The sequence below is a fragment of the Euleptes europaea genome, chromosome 6 (genome assembly GCF_029931775.1).
Source record: "Euleptes europaea isolate rEulEur1 chromosome 6, rEulEur1.hap1, whole genome shotgun sequence".
NCBI lineage: Eukaryota > Metazoa > Chordata > Lepidosauria > Squamata > Sphaerodactylidae > Euleptes > Euleptes europaea.
The window spans coordinates 9,418,374-9,437,416 of record NC_079317.1 but is presented as its reverse complement, the minus strand read 5'-3'; the positions used below and the strand labels follow the sequence as shown (position 1 = coordinate 9,437,416).

At 46.3% G+C, this 19,043-nt stretch overlaps 1 protein-coding gene across 2 annotated transcripts in view; it reads left to right on the top strand.

The window, feature by feature from the left end:
- Positions 1 to 18,070, top strand: part of RTN1 (reticulon 1) — a 120,306-nt gene extending 102,236 nt beyond the window's left edge. For both annotated transcript variants that reach the window (XM_056851534.1, XM_056851535.1), the window contains 6 exons: positions 4,069 to 4,276; positions 8,180 to 8,318; positions 10,704 to 10,773; positions 12,467 to 12,513; positions 15,515 to 15,573; positions 17,840 to 18,070. In XM_056851534.1, coding sequence (XP_056707512.1) covers positions 4,069 to 4,276; positions 8,180 to 8,318; positions 10,704 to 10,773; positions 12,467 to 12,513; positions 15,515 to 15,573; positions 17,840 to 17,882 — 566 coding nt within the window. In that variant the 3' untranslated portion in view covers positions 17,883 to 18,070. The remainder of the gene's footprint in view (positions 1 to 4,068; positions 4,277 to 8,179; positions 8,319 to 10,703; positions 10,774 to 12,466; positions 12,514 to 15,514; positions 15,574 to 17,839) is intronic.
- The last annotated feature ends 973 nt before the right edge of the window (positions 18,071 to 19,043 follow it).

Genomic DNA, 19,043 nt, shown 5'->3' with positions numbered 1-19,043 from the left:
GATTTCAATTCTTTATCCAGTGATGGACCTGAATTAACAACCACCTCTTTTCTTCTTTCTCTTCAAACACACACAATGTTTCTTCTTCAGAGATGGGAAGGCATCTTCAAAAGGAAGGCAAAAACATCAAGGCCCAACGTGCCTGGCATAGGAGAGGCTCTCAGAGGCAAAATGCTAACAACTCATTATCTCATTAGTCAATTATTTCTTTAATTAACGTGATAAAGCCAGGCTTCCAGCCCTGAGTCACCCAGGCGATAAGAAGATCCTTGGTTTGTTTTGTCATCTGGATGGGAACTGATTTAGTGCCTGGACTGTTTTGTTGCAGAGGGTAGCCATGTTGGTGTGCAGTAGAACAGCTAGATTGGAGTCCAGTCGTACCTTAGAGATTTTGGGAGTATAAGCTTTTGAGAGTCAAAGCTCCCTTCATCAGACAAACACTTTTGGTCATTATTTGGGTTTGAGCACATGAACACATAAAGCTGCCTTATACTGAACCAGACCCTTGGTCCATCCAAGTCAGTATTGTCTACTCAGACCAGCAGCGGCACCCCAGGGTCTCAGGCATAGGTCTTTCACATCACCTACTTACCTACTTTCTTTAACTGGAGATGCCGTGGATTGAATCTGGGACCTTCTGCATGCCAAGCAGATGCTCTACCACTGAGCCACAGCCCCTCCCCACTGGCTGGCTTAAGAAGCATTCTTTCTTTCATCTGTCTACCTATCTATCCTTTCTTTCATCTTTCTGTCTATCTGTCCGCCTGTCTATCTTCAATCTATCTATCCTTCTGTCTTTCATCTAGCTATCTGTCTGTCTGTCTTTCAATGTATCTATCTTTATCTTTCCTTCTTTCATCCATCCATCTATCTGTCTATCTATATGTCTGTCTGTCAATCTGTCATCAATCTATCTGTCCAGCTATCTATATGTCTGTCAATCTATCATCTTTCTTTTTCTTTCTTTCTTTCTTTCTTTCTTTCTTTCTTTCTTTCTTTCTTTCTTTCTTTCTTTCTTTCTTTCTTTCTTTCTTTCTTTCTTTCTTTCTTTCTTTCTTTCTAAAAAATCTAAGAGCAATAACCGTAACAAAGGCACCAGCTATAAACAAGTTAGACAGCAGCAAGAGTTCTCAACAGAAGCTGATGAAGGTTTTTTTAAAGCTCTGGAAAATATAGCAGTCTTTGCCTGGCGCCTAAAAGCCAAGAGAGTGGGCAACAGGTGGGTATCCTTGGGGAAAAGCTCCCTTAACCACAATGCTGCCTCAGAGGGAAAATGTTGTGTGTTACGGCAACCCTACTAATTAATGGCCTCCAAAACTCCATCTCGTTAACAGCCCTGCTCAGGTCTTGCAAACTGATGGCCACAGCTTCCTTGATCAAGTCAATCCATCTCATGTTAGGTCTTCCACTTTTCCTAGCATTCTTGTCTTTTCCAATGACTTCTCATAATGTGACCAAAATATGATAGCCTCAAGTTTAAGTCATTTTAGCTTCTAGGGAGAGTTCAGGCTTGATTTGATCTTGAACCCACTGCTTTGTCCGTTTTGACAGTTTGGGGTATCCGTAAAACTCTCCTCCAACTCCACATTTCAAATGAATCAACTTTCTTCCTGTCAGCTTTCCTCATTGGTCAGACAAAATGTTATATGTGTGAAATAGGCAATATCTGGTTATATTTTACCCCATGATGGTAGCAAGAGATGCCTCTCTGAGATTCCACATGAAATCTGGTATTTGGTGCAGAATCTCTCTCTCTCTCTCTCTCTCTAATTAATTTGTAGTTGCCTTCCTTGATAAGACTCAAGGTGGATTGCAGAATTTAAAGAAATTCAATAAAACAGCATAAAACATCTAACAAACAATGTAATAGTACTAGGATTGTAGAACTGAAAAGCAAAGCAAGCAAAGCAATGCAAAATTTATCTATGGCAAGACATACCATAATGTGGAAAGTAGGTTACAAAGGTAGATGATGATGCACTAAAAGCAAGATGAAACACACACTAAACATTGCAATAGACTATAGACCTGTGCTCTTATAAAAGCAACCTCCTGTGTTGTTCCATTATCAAGAATGCTCTCCTGATCTAGATATCAGCTAGATTTTTTTGAATGCTAATAGCCAGCTCGAGGTCAACTCAGTCTTCCATCCTTCCGAGGTCGGTCAAATGAGTACCCAGCTTACTGGGGGTAAAGGGAAGATGACTGGGGAAGGCACTGGCAAATCACTCCATACACAAAGTCTTCCTGGTAAACGTCAGGATGTGACATCACCCCATGGGTCAGGAATGACCCGGTGCTTGCACAGGAGACCTTTACCTTTAATATCTTGCACTCAAGGTTTGGGACAGACATTTGAGAGAGGGGGGGTGCGTCAAGGTCTCCAGTGCCCAGGTGGCAGCGCACCTGTGCCGTACGATGCCTTTAATCTTTCTCCCTTGCTTCCTTAAGTCACGCTCTTCCATCATTTCACACCTGCTTGCTTCTCTCCTACCTCCACAACACTGAGAAATAAAAATGGTAGCTTCTGGAAACTGGTCAGTTTTTATCTCCCACCCAGAGTTCTTCCTGAGCAGACATTTGCCTCACAGTGGGTTTTGAAACCATGCTTCGGTTTCCCCCATCACCCCATTCCTTTTAAAGAGCTCCATTTTGGGAAATCGTTTTTAAAATGGCACTTGGGTTTCCACCAGGGGGAGAGGGAAACTGGACGTTTTTGTCACATTAAGTAGTAAAGCCAATTACAAAGCAGTGTTTTCAAGGGGCAGGGACTCAGACGCTTCTGGATTTGAGATGGTGATTTTGCTGGTGCATAGCATTTTTTAGAATTCGCAGCAGAAAAGTGTGGGTCGAGCGAGCATCGAACCCCAGGTAAAACTCCCTTGCATAAAAGATTTATCTCTCTCTGGGGATCTGTTGTGCAACAGTGGAATTGCTGCCTTGCAGGAGTGCCTGTTTGCCTCCATTTGCGTTCTACTTGCATATTTATAAATAAAGAAATACTACAATTTTACCCAAAAAAGCCATTGGCCTCCAGCATTCTCTTCTCCAGAGGAAACCAGCCTGGAACTTCTCACTGCTCCAAAAAGCGGTGCAGGTGTAAGAGTATTGCATTTGGGTGTGAAAACAAGGGCCATTTATGCAGGGTCGATTTTGATGCTTGCTCAAAGCTCCTTTTTTAAATCCGACCTTTAAAATGCCTATTCACGGACCCAATGCAAGAGGAGAAAGTCAAACAAATTCACCACCACACTACTCGCCTGCTCCTGCGTCATTTGCATAGCTAACCCGCAGCTGTGATTCTTCATGCTCCCCTGAGTGGATGCTTCGAGGCAGGGATGGAGGAAATAAAAAAGGTCGTGTTAAAGGGGCTCTTAAGAAATGCGTAGCCAGTATGTGCCGTCTTTGCAGTGACTTCTGGAATGACGATTCAGTGTGAAGAACTCAAAAAAATATGCAGGGCACTTCAGCCTGGAATGTGCTGCTAATTACCAAGCATAAATGGCCAGGGTTAAATCTTCATCTCGAACTTTCTTCATCTCATAAATTTTTCCTTGGGCACCTATTTCACAGCGTAATTGTGAAGATTGTGCAGGGGGTTGGACTAGATGACCCAGGTGGTACCTTTCAACTTCCCTTCCAACTCTGTAATTCTATAATTGGTAGCGGCTGTAGCTGAGTGGTAGAGAATCTGCTTGGCATGTAGAAGGTCCCAGGCTCAATCCCCGGCATCTCCAGTTAAAGGAACCAAGCAAATAGGTGATGTGAAAGACCTCTGGCCTGAGACCCTGGAGAGCCGCAGCCAGTCTGAGTAGAAAATACTGACTGATGGACCCAGGGTCTGATTCAGTATAAGGCAGCTTCATGTGTTCATGTGACTGGGGATGTTGGTCTCTGTTTACACTCTTGTAATTTTTTTGTTCCCACAGCTGCTCTGCCAAGGAGGTGGGTTCTTGGGAATTCAAAGCACTAACCTTCCTTGGCCCATTTCAGAGACCGGCTTTAACATTTTGTCTTGCTCTCCCCCCCCCCCACAACCCTCCCCCTCCCCCACTCACTCATCCACAGCTATGGACCTGCTGTACTGGCGCGACATCAAGCAGACGGGCATCGTCTTTGGGAGCATCCTGCTGCTGCTCTTCTCCCTCACCCAGTTCAGCGTCGTCAGCGTGGTCGCCTACCTGGCGCTTGCAGCTCTCTCGGCCACCATTAGCTTCAGAATCTACAAGTCAGTGCTACAGGCTGTGCAGAAGACCGATGAAGGGCACCCTTTCAAGTGAGTCCTCGGCGGGCCTTGCCGTTTCATTTGGCACGAGCAAGAAATGTTTTCTTTTCTTTTTTTTGCGAAAATGAGGAGAGGGAGGTAGGGAAAACATTGCCCAAGAGAGCCTCCCTGCCTGCTTCTTCCCAATAGGGTTAGGAACTCCAGGTTGGGAAATTGCTGCAGTTTTGGGGGCGGAACCTGGGGAAGGCAGAGTTTGGGGAGGGAAGGGCGCTTGCCAAGAAGAAGGAGAGTTGGTTTTCGTATGCCGACTTTCTCTACCACTTAAGGAAGAATCAAACCGGCTTACAGTCTCCTTCCCTTCCCCTCCCTACAACAGGCACCCTGTGAGGTAGGTGGGGCTGAGAGAGCTCTAAGAGACCTGTGACTAGCCCAAGGTCACCCAGCTGGCTTCATGAGTAGGAGTGGGGGAACTAACCCGGTTCACCAGATTAGCATCCGTTGCTCATGAGGAGTGGGGAATCAAACCTGGTTTGCCAGATCAGAGTTTAACCACTACACTACACTGGCTCTAACACTACACCACGCTGGCTCTCCAAGGATGTGTGCCATATAGTCTGCCTTTCAATGCTGCCATTTTCTCCATGGGAACTGATTTCTGTAGTCTGCTGCTCAGTTATAATTCCAAGAGAATGCCAGGCCCCCCCTGGATGTTGGTAACCCTGCCTCCCTCTCTCCTCACTTGTCAGCTCCAGGTATCTGGAAAACAAATGACATCTCCTCCTACTGGGGTATCTGAAGGACTGTCTCCTCCCATGCATTCCTGCCTGGGAACTAAGATCACAACAGTTGACCCTCCTGACTGTCCCATTGTCCAAAGAAGCTCGGGGAGGGGCTGTGGCTTAGTTTGTAGAGCATCTGCTTGGCATGCAGAAGGTCCCAGGTTCAATCCCCAGTGGGGTTAAAGGGACCAGGCAAGTAGGTGATGTGAAAGACCTCCGCCTGAGACCCTGGAGAGCTGCTGCCGGTCTGAGTAGACAATACTGACTTTGATGGACCGAGGATCTGATTCAGTATAAGGCAGCTTCATGTGTGTGTCTGATAGGTATACAAGAGAGGGCCTTTTCAGTGACAGCCCCACGTTTATGGAACAACCTCCCCAGGGAGGTGCGCCTGGACCCTTTACTCTCAGCCTTTTGGAGGCAGCTGAAGGCAGTTTTATTCTTGACAGCATTTGATTAGTTCTTCTGCCTACTGGCGGTTTTAAATTAATTGATTTTAACTTTTGGTTTTTAGGTATTTTGTTACAATTTACACTGTAAGCCGCCATGAGTTCCTGTAAGGTAGCAAGGCAGCTAATAAACATTTTCAATAAGTGGATAGAATAAAATAAATAAACGAAGCCACTGGGCAGACAGGCAAAGACTGAGGCTTGGAAGTCTGACAGCAGAGAAGAAGCCAAAGTTCTTCTAGGGATATGAACAAAAATTGATAAGGCAAATGCTGAGGTGTTGTCTGTGGCTACCCACATCTAAATCAGGGAGGCCATCTACAGATGACCCAAAGGGCATTTATGCAGGGCTGTTTCCCCGTGGTCACCCCCTCTGACTACTTCGGGGCTTTGCTTTGATTATGCATGCCTTTTCTGACCATCAGAGGTTGCCTCGCTCTCCCCGTGCATTTCCGCTATTTGCCCATGTTTTCCAGATGCTGTTTTAGCGAGAATCTGGAAAACGCATGGAAACGTGTGGGGAAAGTGAGGCGACCTCTGATGGTCGGGAAAGACATGCATAATCAAAACGAAGCACCGGAGCAATCAGCAGGGTGACCTGTGTGAATGGCCCTCGTAACAAATGAGTTCGGCACAAGACAAAAGAGAGGGGAAAATGGACTACATGTATAATTCCAATTAACATTCGTTTTCCTAATTTACACTTAATTACTGTCATTTAATAGAAATGCAATTCCTCACAGTGCCAGCTCTGTCTGCTATCCAGTTTTTAACTGCTGGTAGGGAATTCTTCAAACCCCTCCATCCCCCCATTCTACCATTTTGGGGTTAATTATCTTGAATTTATCCCACATGGCCTGGTCAGCTTGTACAGCCCATCTTCCCACAGCAGGAGGCTGTGGAGGGGCTGTGGCTCAGTGGTAGAGCCTCTGCTTGGCATGCAGAAGGTCCCAGGTTCAATCCCCGGCATCTCCAGTTAAGGGGACTAGGCAAGTAGGTGATGTGAAAGACCTCTCTGCCTGAGACCCTGGAGAGCCGCTGCTGTCTGAGTAGACAATACTGACTTTGATGGACCGAGGGTCTGATTCAGTATAAGGCAGCTTCATGTGTTCATGTGACGCTGAAATGTAATCAGCACTGTTATGGCAGACAGATTGATTCCCTTAAGCCTGTATGTGAGCCAGCGTGGTGCAGTGGTTAGAGCAAGGGGGTCAAACATAAAGAGTCGCGTGCCGGATCCGGTCCCTTGAGAGCTCTTATCCTGCCTGAGACCCTGGAGAGCCGCTGCTGTCTGAGTAGACAATACTGACTTTGATGGATCAACGGTCTGATTCAGTATAAGGCAGCTTCATGTGTTCACGTGAGGCTCTGGATGCTTTGGAGCTGCTCAGGAATCCAGCCTCCGCAGCCATGCCATTTATTTATAATTTATTGCTTGCTTCATTTATACCTCGCCTTTCTCCCCAATGGGAACCCAAAGCGGCTCGTATTACCTCCCCCCATTTTATCCTCACAACAACCTTGTAGGGTAGGCTAGTCTGAGAGTGTTTGACTGGCCCAAGGTCACCCTGTGAGCCTCCGTGGCTTGAGTGGGGATTCAAACCTGGGCCTCCAGATCCTAGTCCAACACTCTAACCCATGGGTGTTGAACTCATTTGTTATGAGGGCCGGACATGACATAGATGTCGCTTGGTCGGGCCGGGCCATGCCTTGCCAGCCCAGATTGAGAGTGGGGGGTGGCTGCCTCAGCTGGCTCGCGAGCCGGATAAGAACTCTTAAGGGGCTGGATCCGGCCCACGGGCCTTATGTTTGACACTCCTGCTCTAACCACTACACCACTCTGGCTTCTGTTGCGGAACAGAGGCAAAATCCAGATATTTGAGAGCCAAACGAGATGCTACATGGGATATGAGTCGGGATATGGATGCCCAACCTGAACCACTGTCCCCTGTAAGTACTTGGTATCTTACCTTTAAAGTGTTCCGTTGCTCTGTTCAGCTCTGGAGCTCCGCCAGAGGGAGAAGAGGGGCTTCCGGTTTCCCTCCCGTGCTGTTTTCACCAGCAGAGCCGAACAGAACACTTTCAAGGGACGTAGCCCAGTTCTTTCCAGTGACGACAAGTCAGGTCGGGCATCCGAATCTGGATTCGTGTCACATGCAACATCTGGTTTGGCTCTTGGAGGACAAGCCTCAAAGAAGAGGGGAAAGGCCAAATGCCAGCGGAACCGATGTGATGCCTTCCGCCTCTCCTCTGGGTTCTGTGGCTGCTGTGAGCAACCAACACGAGTACAGGTAAGGTTGGGTGGGCCACTCCTCAAAGATGCTGCCCCGTTGCAGGCTGTAGGCACCATTTTGACTGCCTGTGCATGCTCCAGGTCCTGGCAGTCTCTGAATGAATGCAGGGAAGGGAAAAGAAGACAAGCCAGCGGGGAAAGGCCATGGCCCAGTGGATGAGCATCTGGTTGGTATGCTGAAGGTCCCTGGTTCAATCCCCGGCTTCTCCAGTTGAAAGTGTCAGGTAGTGGGTGATGAGAAAGACCCCCACCTGAGACCCTGGAGAGCCGCTGCCGGTCTGAGTAAGCAATACTGACCGTGATGGACCAAGGGTCTGATTCAGTATAAGGCCGCTTCCTGTGTTCATGTGTGAAATTCCTTCGAAACATGCCTGCATTTTTGTAAACTGACCTGCCTGTGTGTGTTTGTGTGTGTGTGTGTGTTTCCCAACAGGAATTACTTGGAGATGGAAATGTCCCTCTCCCCGGAACAGATTCAGAAATACACAGATTGCCTCCAGTTGTACGTCAACAACACAGTCAAAGAGCTCCGGCGGCTTTTCCTCGTCCAGGATCTGGTGGATTCCTTAAAAGTACGTGGCCAGCAAAGAGCTGAAAGGGTTTGGAAAGAGTCGCACTTGGACGCACTACAAAAAGTCCCACAGTCCCTTTGCTTCCGTGCCAATAGCTCTCATGAGCCTTTGAAAACTTCTTTCGAGAGGAGGCTTATAAAATTATGGTGTAACAGACTGAGGTCGTTTATGCATGGGTACTTTCGCCCCCAGTCTGTCTCGGTTGTTCCTTGGAGTTATTCATGGGTTTTCCATCCATTACAGATGACCTTGCTGCTAGCCTTCACAAATCCCTGGACTTCCTGTTCCTCTATTAACCTGATTCTACCACCTCCCCTGAGCTTCCTGTCCCTCTGTTAACCCGATTCTTCTCCCCTGAGCTCAGCCAAGGTGAAATCCCCATGCATAAGGCAAAGTGCGGGACATGCAAGCTTGGTTTCTCTCACAGCCAATTACAAAGCAGCATGTAAAGAGGCAGGGATTTAAATGCTTCCTGCTTCCTCAGAGCTCTTTCTGAGCAGAGGAAAGGCTTTTTAAAACCGAGGCTTGAATTTCTCCCCCCCACTCCACTTTCACATTGCTCCGTTTTTTGTTCTTAAAAAGCTTTTTTATAAGGCAGTTGGGTTGTGGGGGGACTTTTCTCTCACAGTAAGCACCACAAAGTAAGCTAATTACAAAGCAGCATTTAAAGGGGCGAGAACTTGATTTGAGGTTGGAGACTGCTGGTGCATAGATTCCCAACAGGAAAGTGTGGGTCTAGACTAGAGAGCAACGGACCTCAGGTAAAACTCCCATGCATAAATGACCTGAGAGAAGTTTTTCTCTCTTTCTCATGCTAGGATTCCAGGTTCTGTCAATGGCTTGGCTCTAAACCTTTTCTGCTCTTGCGAGGCATTTCTCCTCCCAATGTAGACCCTCATGTTGTACCCTGTGCTCATCTCTGAGGTCCCCTAACCCTGGTGGGGGGCAGCATTGTAAGCAGATGGCAGTGGAAGAGAGAGGAGAGGCAGGACAATTCCATACCTCTCAAAGATTTCTGCTAAGGCTTCTTTGGACAAAGCCAACAGAACTGTTGAGCAGTAGAACAGTTAGATTCGAGTCTGGTAGCACCTTAGAGACCAACAAAATTTTCAGGGTATAAGATTTTGAGAGTCAAAACTCCCTTCATCGGATACTAGTAGGAATGTCGATCTGTCAGTCCTTATATGTCAGTAGATTCAGTTGAGCGGTAGATTCAGGACAGACAAAAGAAATTATTTTCTCACACAGTGTGCAGCACAGCTGTGGAATTCACTGCCGCAGGATAAACTAATGGTCTGTACTAGATGGCTTTTTAAAAAAAGGATTGGACACATTCATACAGGATAGACCTGTCAATGGCTCGTAGCCATGAGGACTAAGCAAACACTCTTCGTTCAGAGGCAGTATGTCGCTGGACGCACTGGCTTGCATCCAGTGATCGTGTTCTGTACTCGTTTCATTCTGGCAGCAGTACAGATCACTTCCTTCACCACAAATACTTCCATTTGCACAAGATCAGCGCTTGTCAATTGGTGGTAGAAAATGCTGTCAAGTCACAGCTGACTTATGGTGACCCCATAGTGCCAAAACCTCTGAATGCATCATATGTGCACGTTTTGGGTGTTTGTCAATGTGGACTAATTATTTATTGATTTTTAAGGCAATGCAGAATTAAAAGTTATCCACGGGAAAGGGCATTAGGATGGAGCAGTAATTGGTTTGTTAAGATATTACAGACTGGCTTCTTTACATGCCTAAAACAAATAACTGTTCTGCATTGAAATAAAGTATGCCCTATGCCAAGAGAAACTCAGTTCTACAGCCTATAAAAATTGTATGAATTAGCATATTTAATTTGCATAGTTTCTTCTGGCTCTGCTAGGCATGTGAAGATGCAAAAATTATGCTGGCCACTGAAGGTCTGTTGTCAAATATCTGGAAATCCTTCTCAGTTCGCATGTCCCTTCAAACCTTAAGGACTAGAAACTTATTTTTTGAAGGAAGGAAGGAAGGAAGGAAGGAAGGAAGGGAGAGAAAGAAAGAAAGACAGGAAGGAAGGAAGGAAGGAAGGAAGGAAGGAAGGTAGGTAGGTAGGTAGGTAGGTAGGTAGGTAGGTCAGGCTGCTGAATGTGGTGCTGACTCCCAAATTCTGAGCTTCCGTAAAGGTAGCTGAGAACCCATAGAGGTCACAAAACACATACACAAATTGGTTAGAAGGAGCCAACAGTGATTATAACATACTGATTTACAGGCTTAGCCAAATTAAGCTGGCGGGGTGACAAACAGTACAGTGATGTGAAAAAGCAAAGTTTCCCAGTGTTATGTACTGTTCTGCAGACAGCCGAATGTGCTTGCGGGAGATGTAATTATTGTATTTTAATTTAGTTTGCAGTACTAATGTGGCTGCTGACTTACGTTGGAGCACTCTTCAATGGCCTGACTCTTCTGATAATGGGTAAAGTGGCATCATTTATTTCAAGATCTCCTCTTTCAATTAAAGTAGCGATATCTGTTACAACAAAACAGCATCATCAGCTCCACGGGAATTGTTTCCCTCTGCCTTCCCTAGCAAGGACTACAAATTATTTGGGTAACACTGGCCGTTTGTGCAGGGCTGTTTCCCTCACGGTCACACCGCCGACTGCTCCGGTGCGTCGTTTTGATTATGCACGCCTTTCTCGACCAACGTAAAGATCTATGCTGAATGTAACCGAGGTAATACAAACATCAGCATAAACGGCTAGATAAATACAAACACACTGGAAAACATCCAGGCAATGGCTACCAATAATAATGATTTTACTAGTAATTCATAACATATGCTCAGACACACATGAAAATACCTTGTGAAATAGCAATTGCAGGTCAGTGGGGTATTCAAAGTAAACCATGTGTGCTAATGCGTACCAGTAATCTATGTTACGCATAGTAAGATACATTCCAGTGGCAATATGAACAAGTAGAACAATCAGACATCGGTAATGTGGAAGAGTCCATATAGTAAAGAAACAAATTCAAAAGAAGACAGCAGCATCACTGAAGTCACGTGGTAAGTGTAATTCCAGTGTTAACGTAGAGGAAAGGAACGGGATGTCTCGATCTTCCCAGCAGGTACTCAGTAGAGAATGGTCATCCTGCACCTGTTGGGAAGATTGTAGTTGGGAAGATTGTATTATTGCAGCATTGTTTAAAGAAAAGGCTGATGAAATTCTTACATGAAATGGTGCGATGATCTAGGCATCCCTTTCCCCTCCCCACGGGGAGGGGCCATGGCTCAGTGGTAGAGCCTCTGCTTGGCATGCAGAAGGTCCCAGGTTCAGTCGCCGGCATCTCCAGTTAAAGGGACTAGGCAGGTAGGTGATGTGGAAGACCTCTGCCTGAGACCCTGGAGAGCCGCTGCCGGTCAGAGTAGACAATACTGACTTTGATGGACCCAGGGTCTGATTCAGTACAAGGCAACTTCATGTGTTCCTGCGTTTCCCCACGTTTTGCCCATGTTTTCAGAGAGTTGTTCTATCTCAGATTTCAAAATGCAGGCAAAATGCGGGGAAACGCAAGGGGAGAGCGAGGCGACCTCTGACGGTAGGAAACGGCAGGCATCATCACAACATAATCACAACAAAGACCCCAAGTCGTTGGAGGGGTGACGGCGAGGGAAACCGCCAGGCATAAAAGGCCTTTGAGTAGCCCCAGGTCACCCAGCAGGCTGCATGTGGAGGAGTGGGGAATTGAATCTGGTTCTCCAGAATACAGTTGGCCGCTCTTAACCACTACACCATGCTGGCTCTCAGCATGGGGGCCCTGGTGGGTGCCAGATGGGGTACTGTCTGTCCAGGAGGCCCCAAAACCCCAAACCAGCCCTGCCTCAGGATCACCTGTCTCTCAGGAGCAGCATTTTGGGGAGATCTGTGATCTGCATTGGGGAGACAGGAAAATCCTGTTCACATAATGTGTGAACAAATATTATGGAGAGCACAGCAGAGCTCCCTGTGACTTCAGAAATTCCCAAATCACCTCTTCATCAACCTCCAATCATCCTCGATTTTACACCTTTGTGACGCGAAACACAATTTACAGTCTGTGTGATGCATGTATTTATGATGCTGGGGGATGTGCAGTTAACACTCTTTCTTTTCCTTCCTGTCTAGCTGTGGTCTCAATGTTTACTCTACCTGTCGTATATGACAAGTACCAGGTACGTCCAAAAGCCTGTTGTATAGCTATTGGTAGCACCTTAAATGCCCCGGCCTGGCCTGATTTCATGATTATTTTATTGCTTGCTCTGGATGCTTGAGCAAAGAAAGCGCCCCCTGAAGAAGCTTGTGCGAAATGCATAGGGGCATGCTAACTATTAAATAAGTTTTTCTGCCCAGGTCAGGACATAATAATTTTATGCTGACCTATGGCAGCCCCTTGTGGGGTTTTCAAGGCAAGAGACTAACAGAGGTGGTTTTCCATTGCCTGGCTCTTCACAACAAATCTGGTATTCCTGGGTGGTCTCCCATCCAATTACTAACAGGGCTGACCCTGCTTAGCTTCCAAGTTCTGACAAGATCAAGCTGGCCTGGGGCTATCCAGGTCAGGACTGTATTATTGCACGAACAATGCAGTAAGTTTATTCAATAGATCTGAATAATTTATATCGGAACAATTCAATTCATATATGTATCTCTCTAAAAATGTGGACAGCAGCTCTCAGTCTGCTTTCTTTACTTAGAAATGAATGTTTAAGTTTCTATAGAATTTGGATCTTTTTCAATTTACCTTTTTGTACAGTGCAGTGCAGTTAAAAGAGGAGGTGTGCAAGTTAGCAATACAGGTGCATGTTTAGGGGAGAATGACTGAAGATTATTATTTAATTTGGGTGGTGGAAGTTGCCCCTGACTTATGGTGATCCCATAAAATTTTCAAAGCAAGAGATGAACAGAGGTAGTTTGCTGTTGCTTGTCTCTGCATAGCAACCCTGGAATTCCTTAGTGGTCTCCCATTCGGATCAGGGTACTTATTATTTATTATCTGAGTATTGATTAACTTTAGACGTTCCTATCCCATTCTCTCCACCCAAAAGTGCTCAAGGCAGCTTAAAGGCCATTAAAACAATAGATTTTTTTTAAAAAAAATCCACAGGAAATAACCATGTATTAAACCACCAGCATTAAAACAGGCATTGATTACACTGCCAGTCAAAACCTAAGCTCCGTGTGCTGGTGGAATTCGAATGCCTGGCATGGTGCCAACACAGCTAGTCAATATCCAGTGCCTTCCCCATGGAAACATTGACAAGAAAGGCCGAATTCCATGCAGCTGAGAGCACCACCCACAATCAGAACACCATTACTGAAGGGACAAAGGAAATACAACTCAGGAGAACAGTGGCCTGACCAACAGGAGCCCAGGAATGAGCGCGCATCTCTGCAGATATGGGTTTGGTTCCTCGCCTGCAACCCTGTTCCCTTTCCCCCAAGCAGACGCACCGAGAAGAAATCGTGGCTGTTCTGACCACATCACTCACAGACCTTCACAGTTCATTTGGCCTAGGCGAGTCTGAACGAAGGGCCGAGACTTCTCCATCGCGAGGGTTCAAGGGATCTCCCAGCCGTTCATCATAGGAAAGCACACAGGAAGCATGGGTTTGAATCTCCTCTGCCAGAATGCAGAGTTCATCTGTTGGCCAATGACAGGCCGGACAGATCCAGGCTGGAACAAGAGAGCTGGCAACCCAGTCACAGAGCAGCAAGATACACAAGGTTCACGGGAGCAGCTAGCCGGGCTAAAAGCTCAGCAGATGGTTGGCACTGCCCTGTGGATGGAGTCCATCTTGGCATCGGCCACTGTCAGGTGGCTGCCTGCCAAGAGAGACACGAGGGCCTTAATGAGCAATCTCCTACAGTCGCAGAAAACAGAGAGTGTGCTCCTAAACTCTGCGCAGAATGCATTGCTGTTGCAACTGCCCTATGAGGAGTGGTTAAAACTCTTAGGGCTGTTTAGCTTAGAAAGAAGGCAGTTAAGGGGAGACATGATAGAGGTCTATAAAATTATGCATGATATGGAGAGAGTGGATAGGGAGAAGCTTTTCTCCCTCTCTCGTAAGACTAGAACACGGGGTCATCTGCTGAAGCTGGAGGGTGAGAGATTCAAAACAGATAAAAGGAAGTATTTCTTCATACAACGCATAGTTAAACTGTGGAACTCCCTGCCCCAGGATGTGGTGATAACTGTCAACTTGGAAGGCTTGAACAGGGGAGTGGACATGTTCATGGAGGAGAGGGCTATTCATGGCTACTACTCAAAATTGTGAGGGTTCCCAACCTCCCTGTGCAAACTCCATAAAATCACTTGCTCAGACGGTCATGCAGAAACAAGGAACTTTATTGGAAGCTTCAGGTTAGTATAGGCCCTACAATGGCAAAGTTGCATGTGCTAGCAATTTCACAAAGACAGAATTATAACCCCTACAGGGAAGCAGATGTCAAATACATGTTATGGGAATCTACGGGATAATTGTGCATGGTACAGGAACATCAAAGATCTCAGGAAGCTCGTAATTGCTATCTACACACCAAGGCAATAGCTGGTGGGAGGGAGTCGGAGAGAGCAAGGGAGGTGGATGGTGGGAAGAGACATTCCAACCTGGGGCCTGCTGGACGCAGCGCCTGAACCAAAGAAAGGCAAAAGGCCTGGACTGCTTTTATGAGCCCAGGGGGGGAGCACACAAAGCAAAAGCTTACAGACCCTTACAAAAATGAATACTAGTCTTGATGCATACCTGTTCTCTCCAGGATCAGAGGAGCATGCACCTTATATTAGGTGCTTTGGAATGCAGGCAGGATAATGCTGCTGCAGTCGTTTTGTTTGTGAGCTTCCTGGAGGCACCTGGTTGGCCACTGTGTGAACATACTGCTGGACTTGATGGGCCTTGGTCTGATCCAGAATGGCCTTTCTTATGTTCTTTACCTCCCTCTTCCCCCCTTGTGGGAAGGTCCACATTGTAGGAAGCACCTCTGAGGGGACACAAGCCGGAAACCCCTGAACACTTTTTTATATGTTTGAATATGGCTGTCTGTGAGCAACACTGTGAGTACCCCTGGTTTAGAGAATACAAACAAAGCTGCATTAGTTTGGTAAACTGCCTCTGAGAAGTCTTCTACAATTTTGATTTCTTCTCTCTAATTTTGTTTTTTCCTTTTTTTTTTCAGGCACAGATTGACCAGTACTTGGGACTTGTGAGGACCCACATAAATACTGTTGTGGCAAAGTGAGTCTAAGAAAAAGCTTTCCTGAAAGGGGTCAGGTTATTCTGACAGCTATATTTTACAGAGGGGTATTGGGGTTGTCCAGTATGGCCTGCAGTATGTCCCACACCTAGGCTTAGGAGAGCCAGTGTGGTGTAGTGGTTAAGAGCGGTGGACTCTAATCTAGAGATCTGGGTTTGATTCCCTCACTCCTCCACATGAAGCCAGCTGGGTGACCTTGGGCCAGTCACAGTTCTCTTCGAACTCTCTCAGCCTCACCTACCTAGAATCATAGAATCATAGACTTGGAAGGGACCACCAGGGCCATCAAGTCCAACCCCCTGCACAATGCAGGAAATTAACAACTACCTCCCCCCTCCACAGCCCTAGTGACCAGAAGATGTCCAAGATGCCCTCCCTCTCATCATCTGCCTAAGGTCACAGAATCAGCATTGCTGACAGGTGGCCATCTAACCTCTTCTTAAAAACCTCCAGGGAAGGAGAGCTTACCACCTCCCGAGGAAGCCTGTTCCACTGAGGAACCGCTCTGTTAGAAATTTTTTCCTAATGTCTAGACGGAAACTCTTTTGATTTAATTTCAACCCGTTGGTTCTGGTCCGACCTCCTTGAGCAACAGAAAACAACTCAGCACCCTCCTCTATATGACAGCCCTTCAAGTACTTGAACATGGTTATCATATCCCCTCTCAGTCTTCTCCTCTTCAGGCTAAACATACCCAGCTCCTTCAACCTTTCCTCATAGGACTTGGTCTCCAGACCCCTCACCATCTCTGGACACGTTCCAGCTTGTCTTTCTTAAATTGTGGTGTCCAAAACTGAACACAGTACTCTAGTTGAGGTCTAACCAGAGCAGAGTAAAGCGATACCATCACTTCGCGTGATCTGGACACTATACTTCTGTTGATGCAGCCCAAAACTGCGTTTGCCTTTTTAGTTACAGCATCACACTGCTGACTCATGTTCAGTGTTTGGTCTACTAAGACCCCAAGATCCTTTTCACACACACTACTGCTCAAACAAGTCTCCCCCATCCTATAATTATGCATTTGATTTTTCCTACCTAAATGCAGAACTTTACATTTGTCTTTGTTGAAGTGCATTTTATTAGTTCTAGCCCATTTCTTCAGCCTGTCAAGATCATCCTGCATCTTGGCTCTGTCTTCTACTGTATTTGCTACCCCTCCCAATTTAGTATCATCTGCAAATTTAATAAGCATCCCCTCTATTCCTTCATCCAAGTCATTTATTAAGAGGTTGAACAACACAGGGCCCAGCACAGATCCCTGAGGAACTCCACTAGTCACGTCTCCAAGTGGACGAGGAACCATTAACTAGCACTCTTTGGGTACGATCTGTCAACCAGTTGCAGATCCATCTAACAATAATAGGATCTAACCCACATTTTCCCAATTTGTCTACTAGAATAGTATGTGGAACCTTATCAAAAGCCTTACTGAAATCTAGATAAACTATGTCTACAGCATTCACCTGATCCAGCAAGGTAGTAACTTTCTCAAAAAAGGAGATAAGATTAGTCTGACATGAGTTATTCTTGAGAAACCCGTGCTGGCTCTTAGTGATCAGATCCATCCTTTCTAAATGCTCAAGGACGAACTGTTTGATGATTTGTTCGAACACTTTTCCGGGTATAGAAGTCAAGCTGATGGATCCTCCTTTTCCCCCTATACCTCACAAAGTGTCTGTTGTGGGGAGGGGAAGGGAAGGAGACAGAAGAAGATGAAGAGTTGTTTTTTATAAGCCGACTTCCTGTACCGCTTAGGGAAGAATCAAATTGGCTTACAATTATCTTTCCTTCTCCTCCCCGCAACAGACACCCAGTGAGGTAGGTGGGGCTGAGAGAGCTCTAAGAGAGCTGTGACTATCCCAAGGTCACCCAGCTGGCTTCATGTGTAGGGGTGGGGAATCAAACCCGGTTCACCAGATGAGCGTCTGCTGCTCATGTGGAAGAGTGGGGAATCAAACTCGGTTCTCCAGACCAGAGTCCACCGCTCCAAACCACTGCTCTTAACCACTATATCATGCTGGCTCTCAATTTTAAAGCTCAGTTTAGAGGGCCAAACTAGACATTACAGCATCCACAGGTCCGACCTGTGGTCACCATAACGTCTAGTTTGGTCATTAGTGTCCCTGAAGGAAAGAAGCAGTACGAAGTCACGTTCTAGGGAACTGAATCAGTGTTGTTGAACAGCTTGCGTGAACTGCTGTTTAATTTTTTTCCCCTTTTTGTAATCCCATTTTTCACCCTTAGGATCCAAGCAAAAATCCCAGGTGCAAAGAGGAAGGCTGAGTAGAGGCGGCGGCGAGGATCCATCAGCTTACAGGAGTGAATGATGAGGGAGTCTGGGACGAAAACAGCTCTGTTCTTACTTTTTACCGCATAATTTATTGTTCCTTTCTCTCTCGTTCTCTCTCTCTCTCTCTTTGGGTGAAGACAGATGTGGTACCAGAGGACAGTTCATAGCATGTCCTTCAGTCATGGGGGTGACCCTGGTCTCCCCCCAGGCATCCCAGCTGAAATAACTAATGTACGTCCCTGGGATCCATCCTCTGGCCCAATTTATCACTTGCCCTTCTCCAATGCTTCAGAAAGGTGATCCATAAAAGGGGTGTGTGAATGTTCATGCATTTCTCTGGTCATTTTTCACCTTAGTATTTTTTTTTTTAAGTACCAAATTGCCCCAGGAATCGGGGGTGGGAAAAGGTTTCTTGGTGCCGTCACGGGGCGCTGGCCAATCAGTACTGTGCGTGCAGCCAATTTTTGCTTCAAACTTCCAGAACTGGCAGGGTCCTGCCCCCCCCCCCGTGGGGAAGGTACATTTGGATCGTACGTAGCGAGGGTGCTTCTAGAACATCTCCCCCCCTTCTCTAACAATGTCACATCTGTCTTCACCCGTTTTCTCCTCTCTCTCTCTCTCTCTCTCTCTCTCTCTCTCTCTCTCTCTCTCTCTCTCGCAAAACACCACAATCTCTGGAGGCATGAAACAGTGAAGCAGCCGTCTGTTTTCCCTCTTCTGCTGTTTCTGTACTCTCTAGACTTATTCTGCAATCACGTGTGTCAAGCACTAAAGTATAGTAAAGGGAAAAAAGTATCCTCGGTGTGGTTCTTGTGTTGCTTCTCAAGTGCATGATGGTGAGAGCCAAAAAAAACTTTCTCCTTTTTATTTTCTAGTGCTTCTACTACTACTATGACAATTTCTTCTATTGGCTTTGCTTCGATAACTTTTAATGTTACATGTGGCTAGGGGCTTCCCTCTGTTTTGTGCACTGATGCCGTCCGCTTAATTGTCCACTGGGTTCGCTGGTTGGGTCCTCTTTACTATCCTAGAATCGTAGACTTAACATCTTTACGTTGTTTTCTTTTTCCCAGCAGAAACGAAAGAGCAGCGGGTACTTACGTGGTATAATCCATTTTGTATAACTCTCTTGTCTCTCTCTCTCAAGAAAAAAAAAGA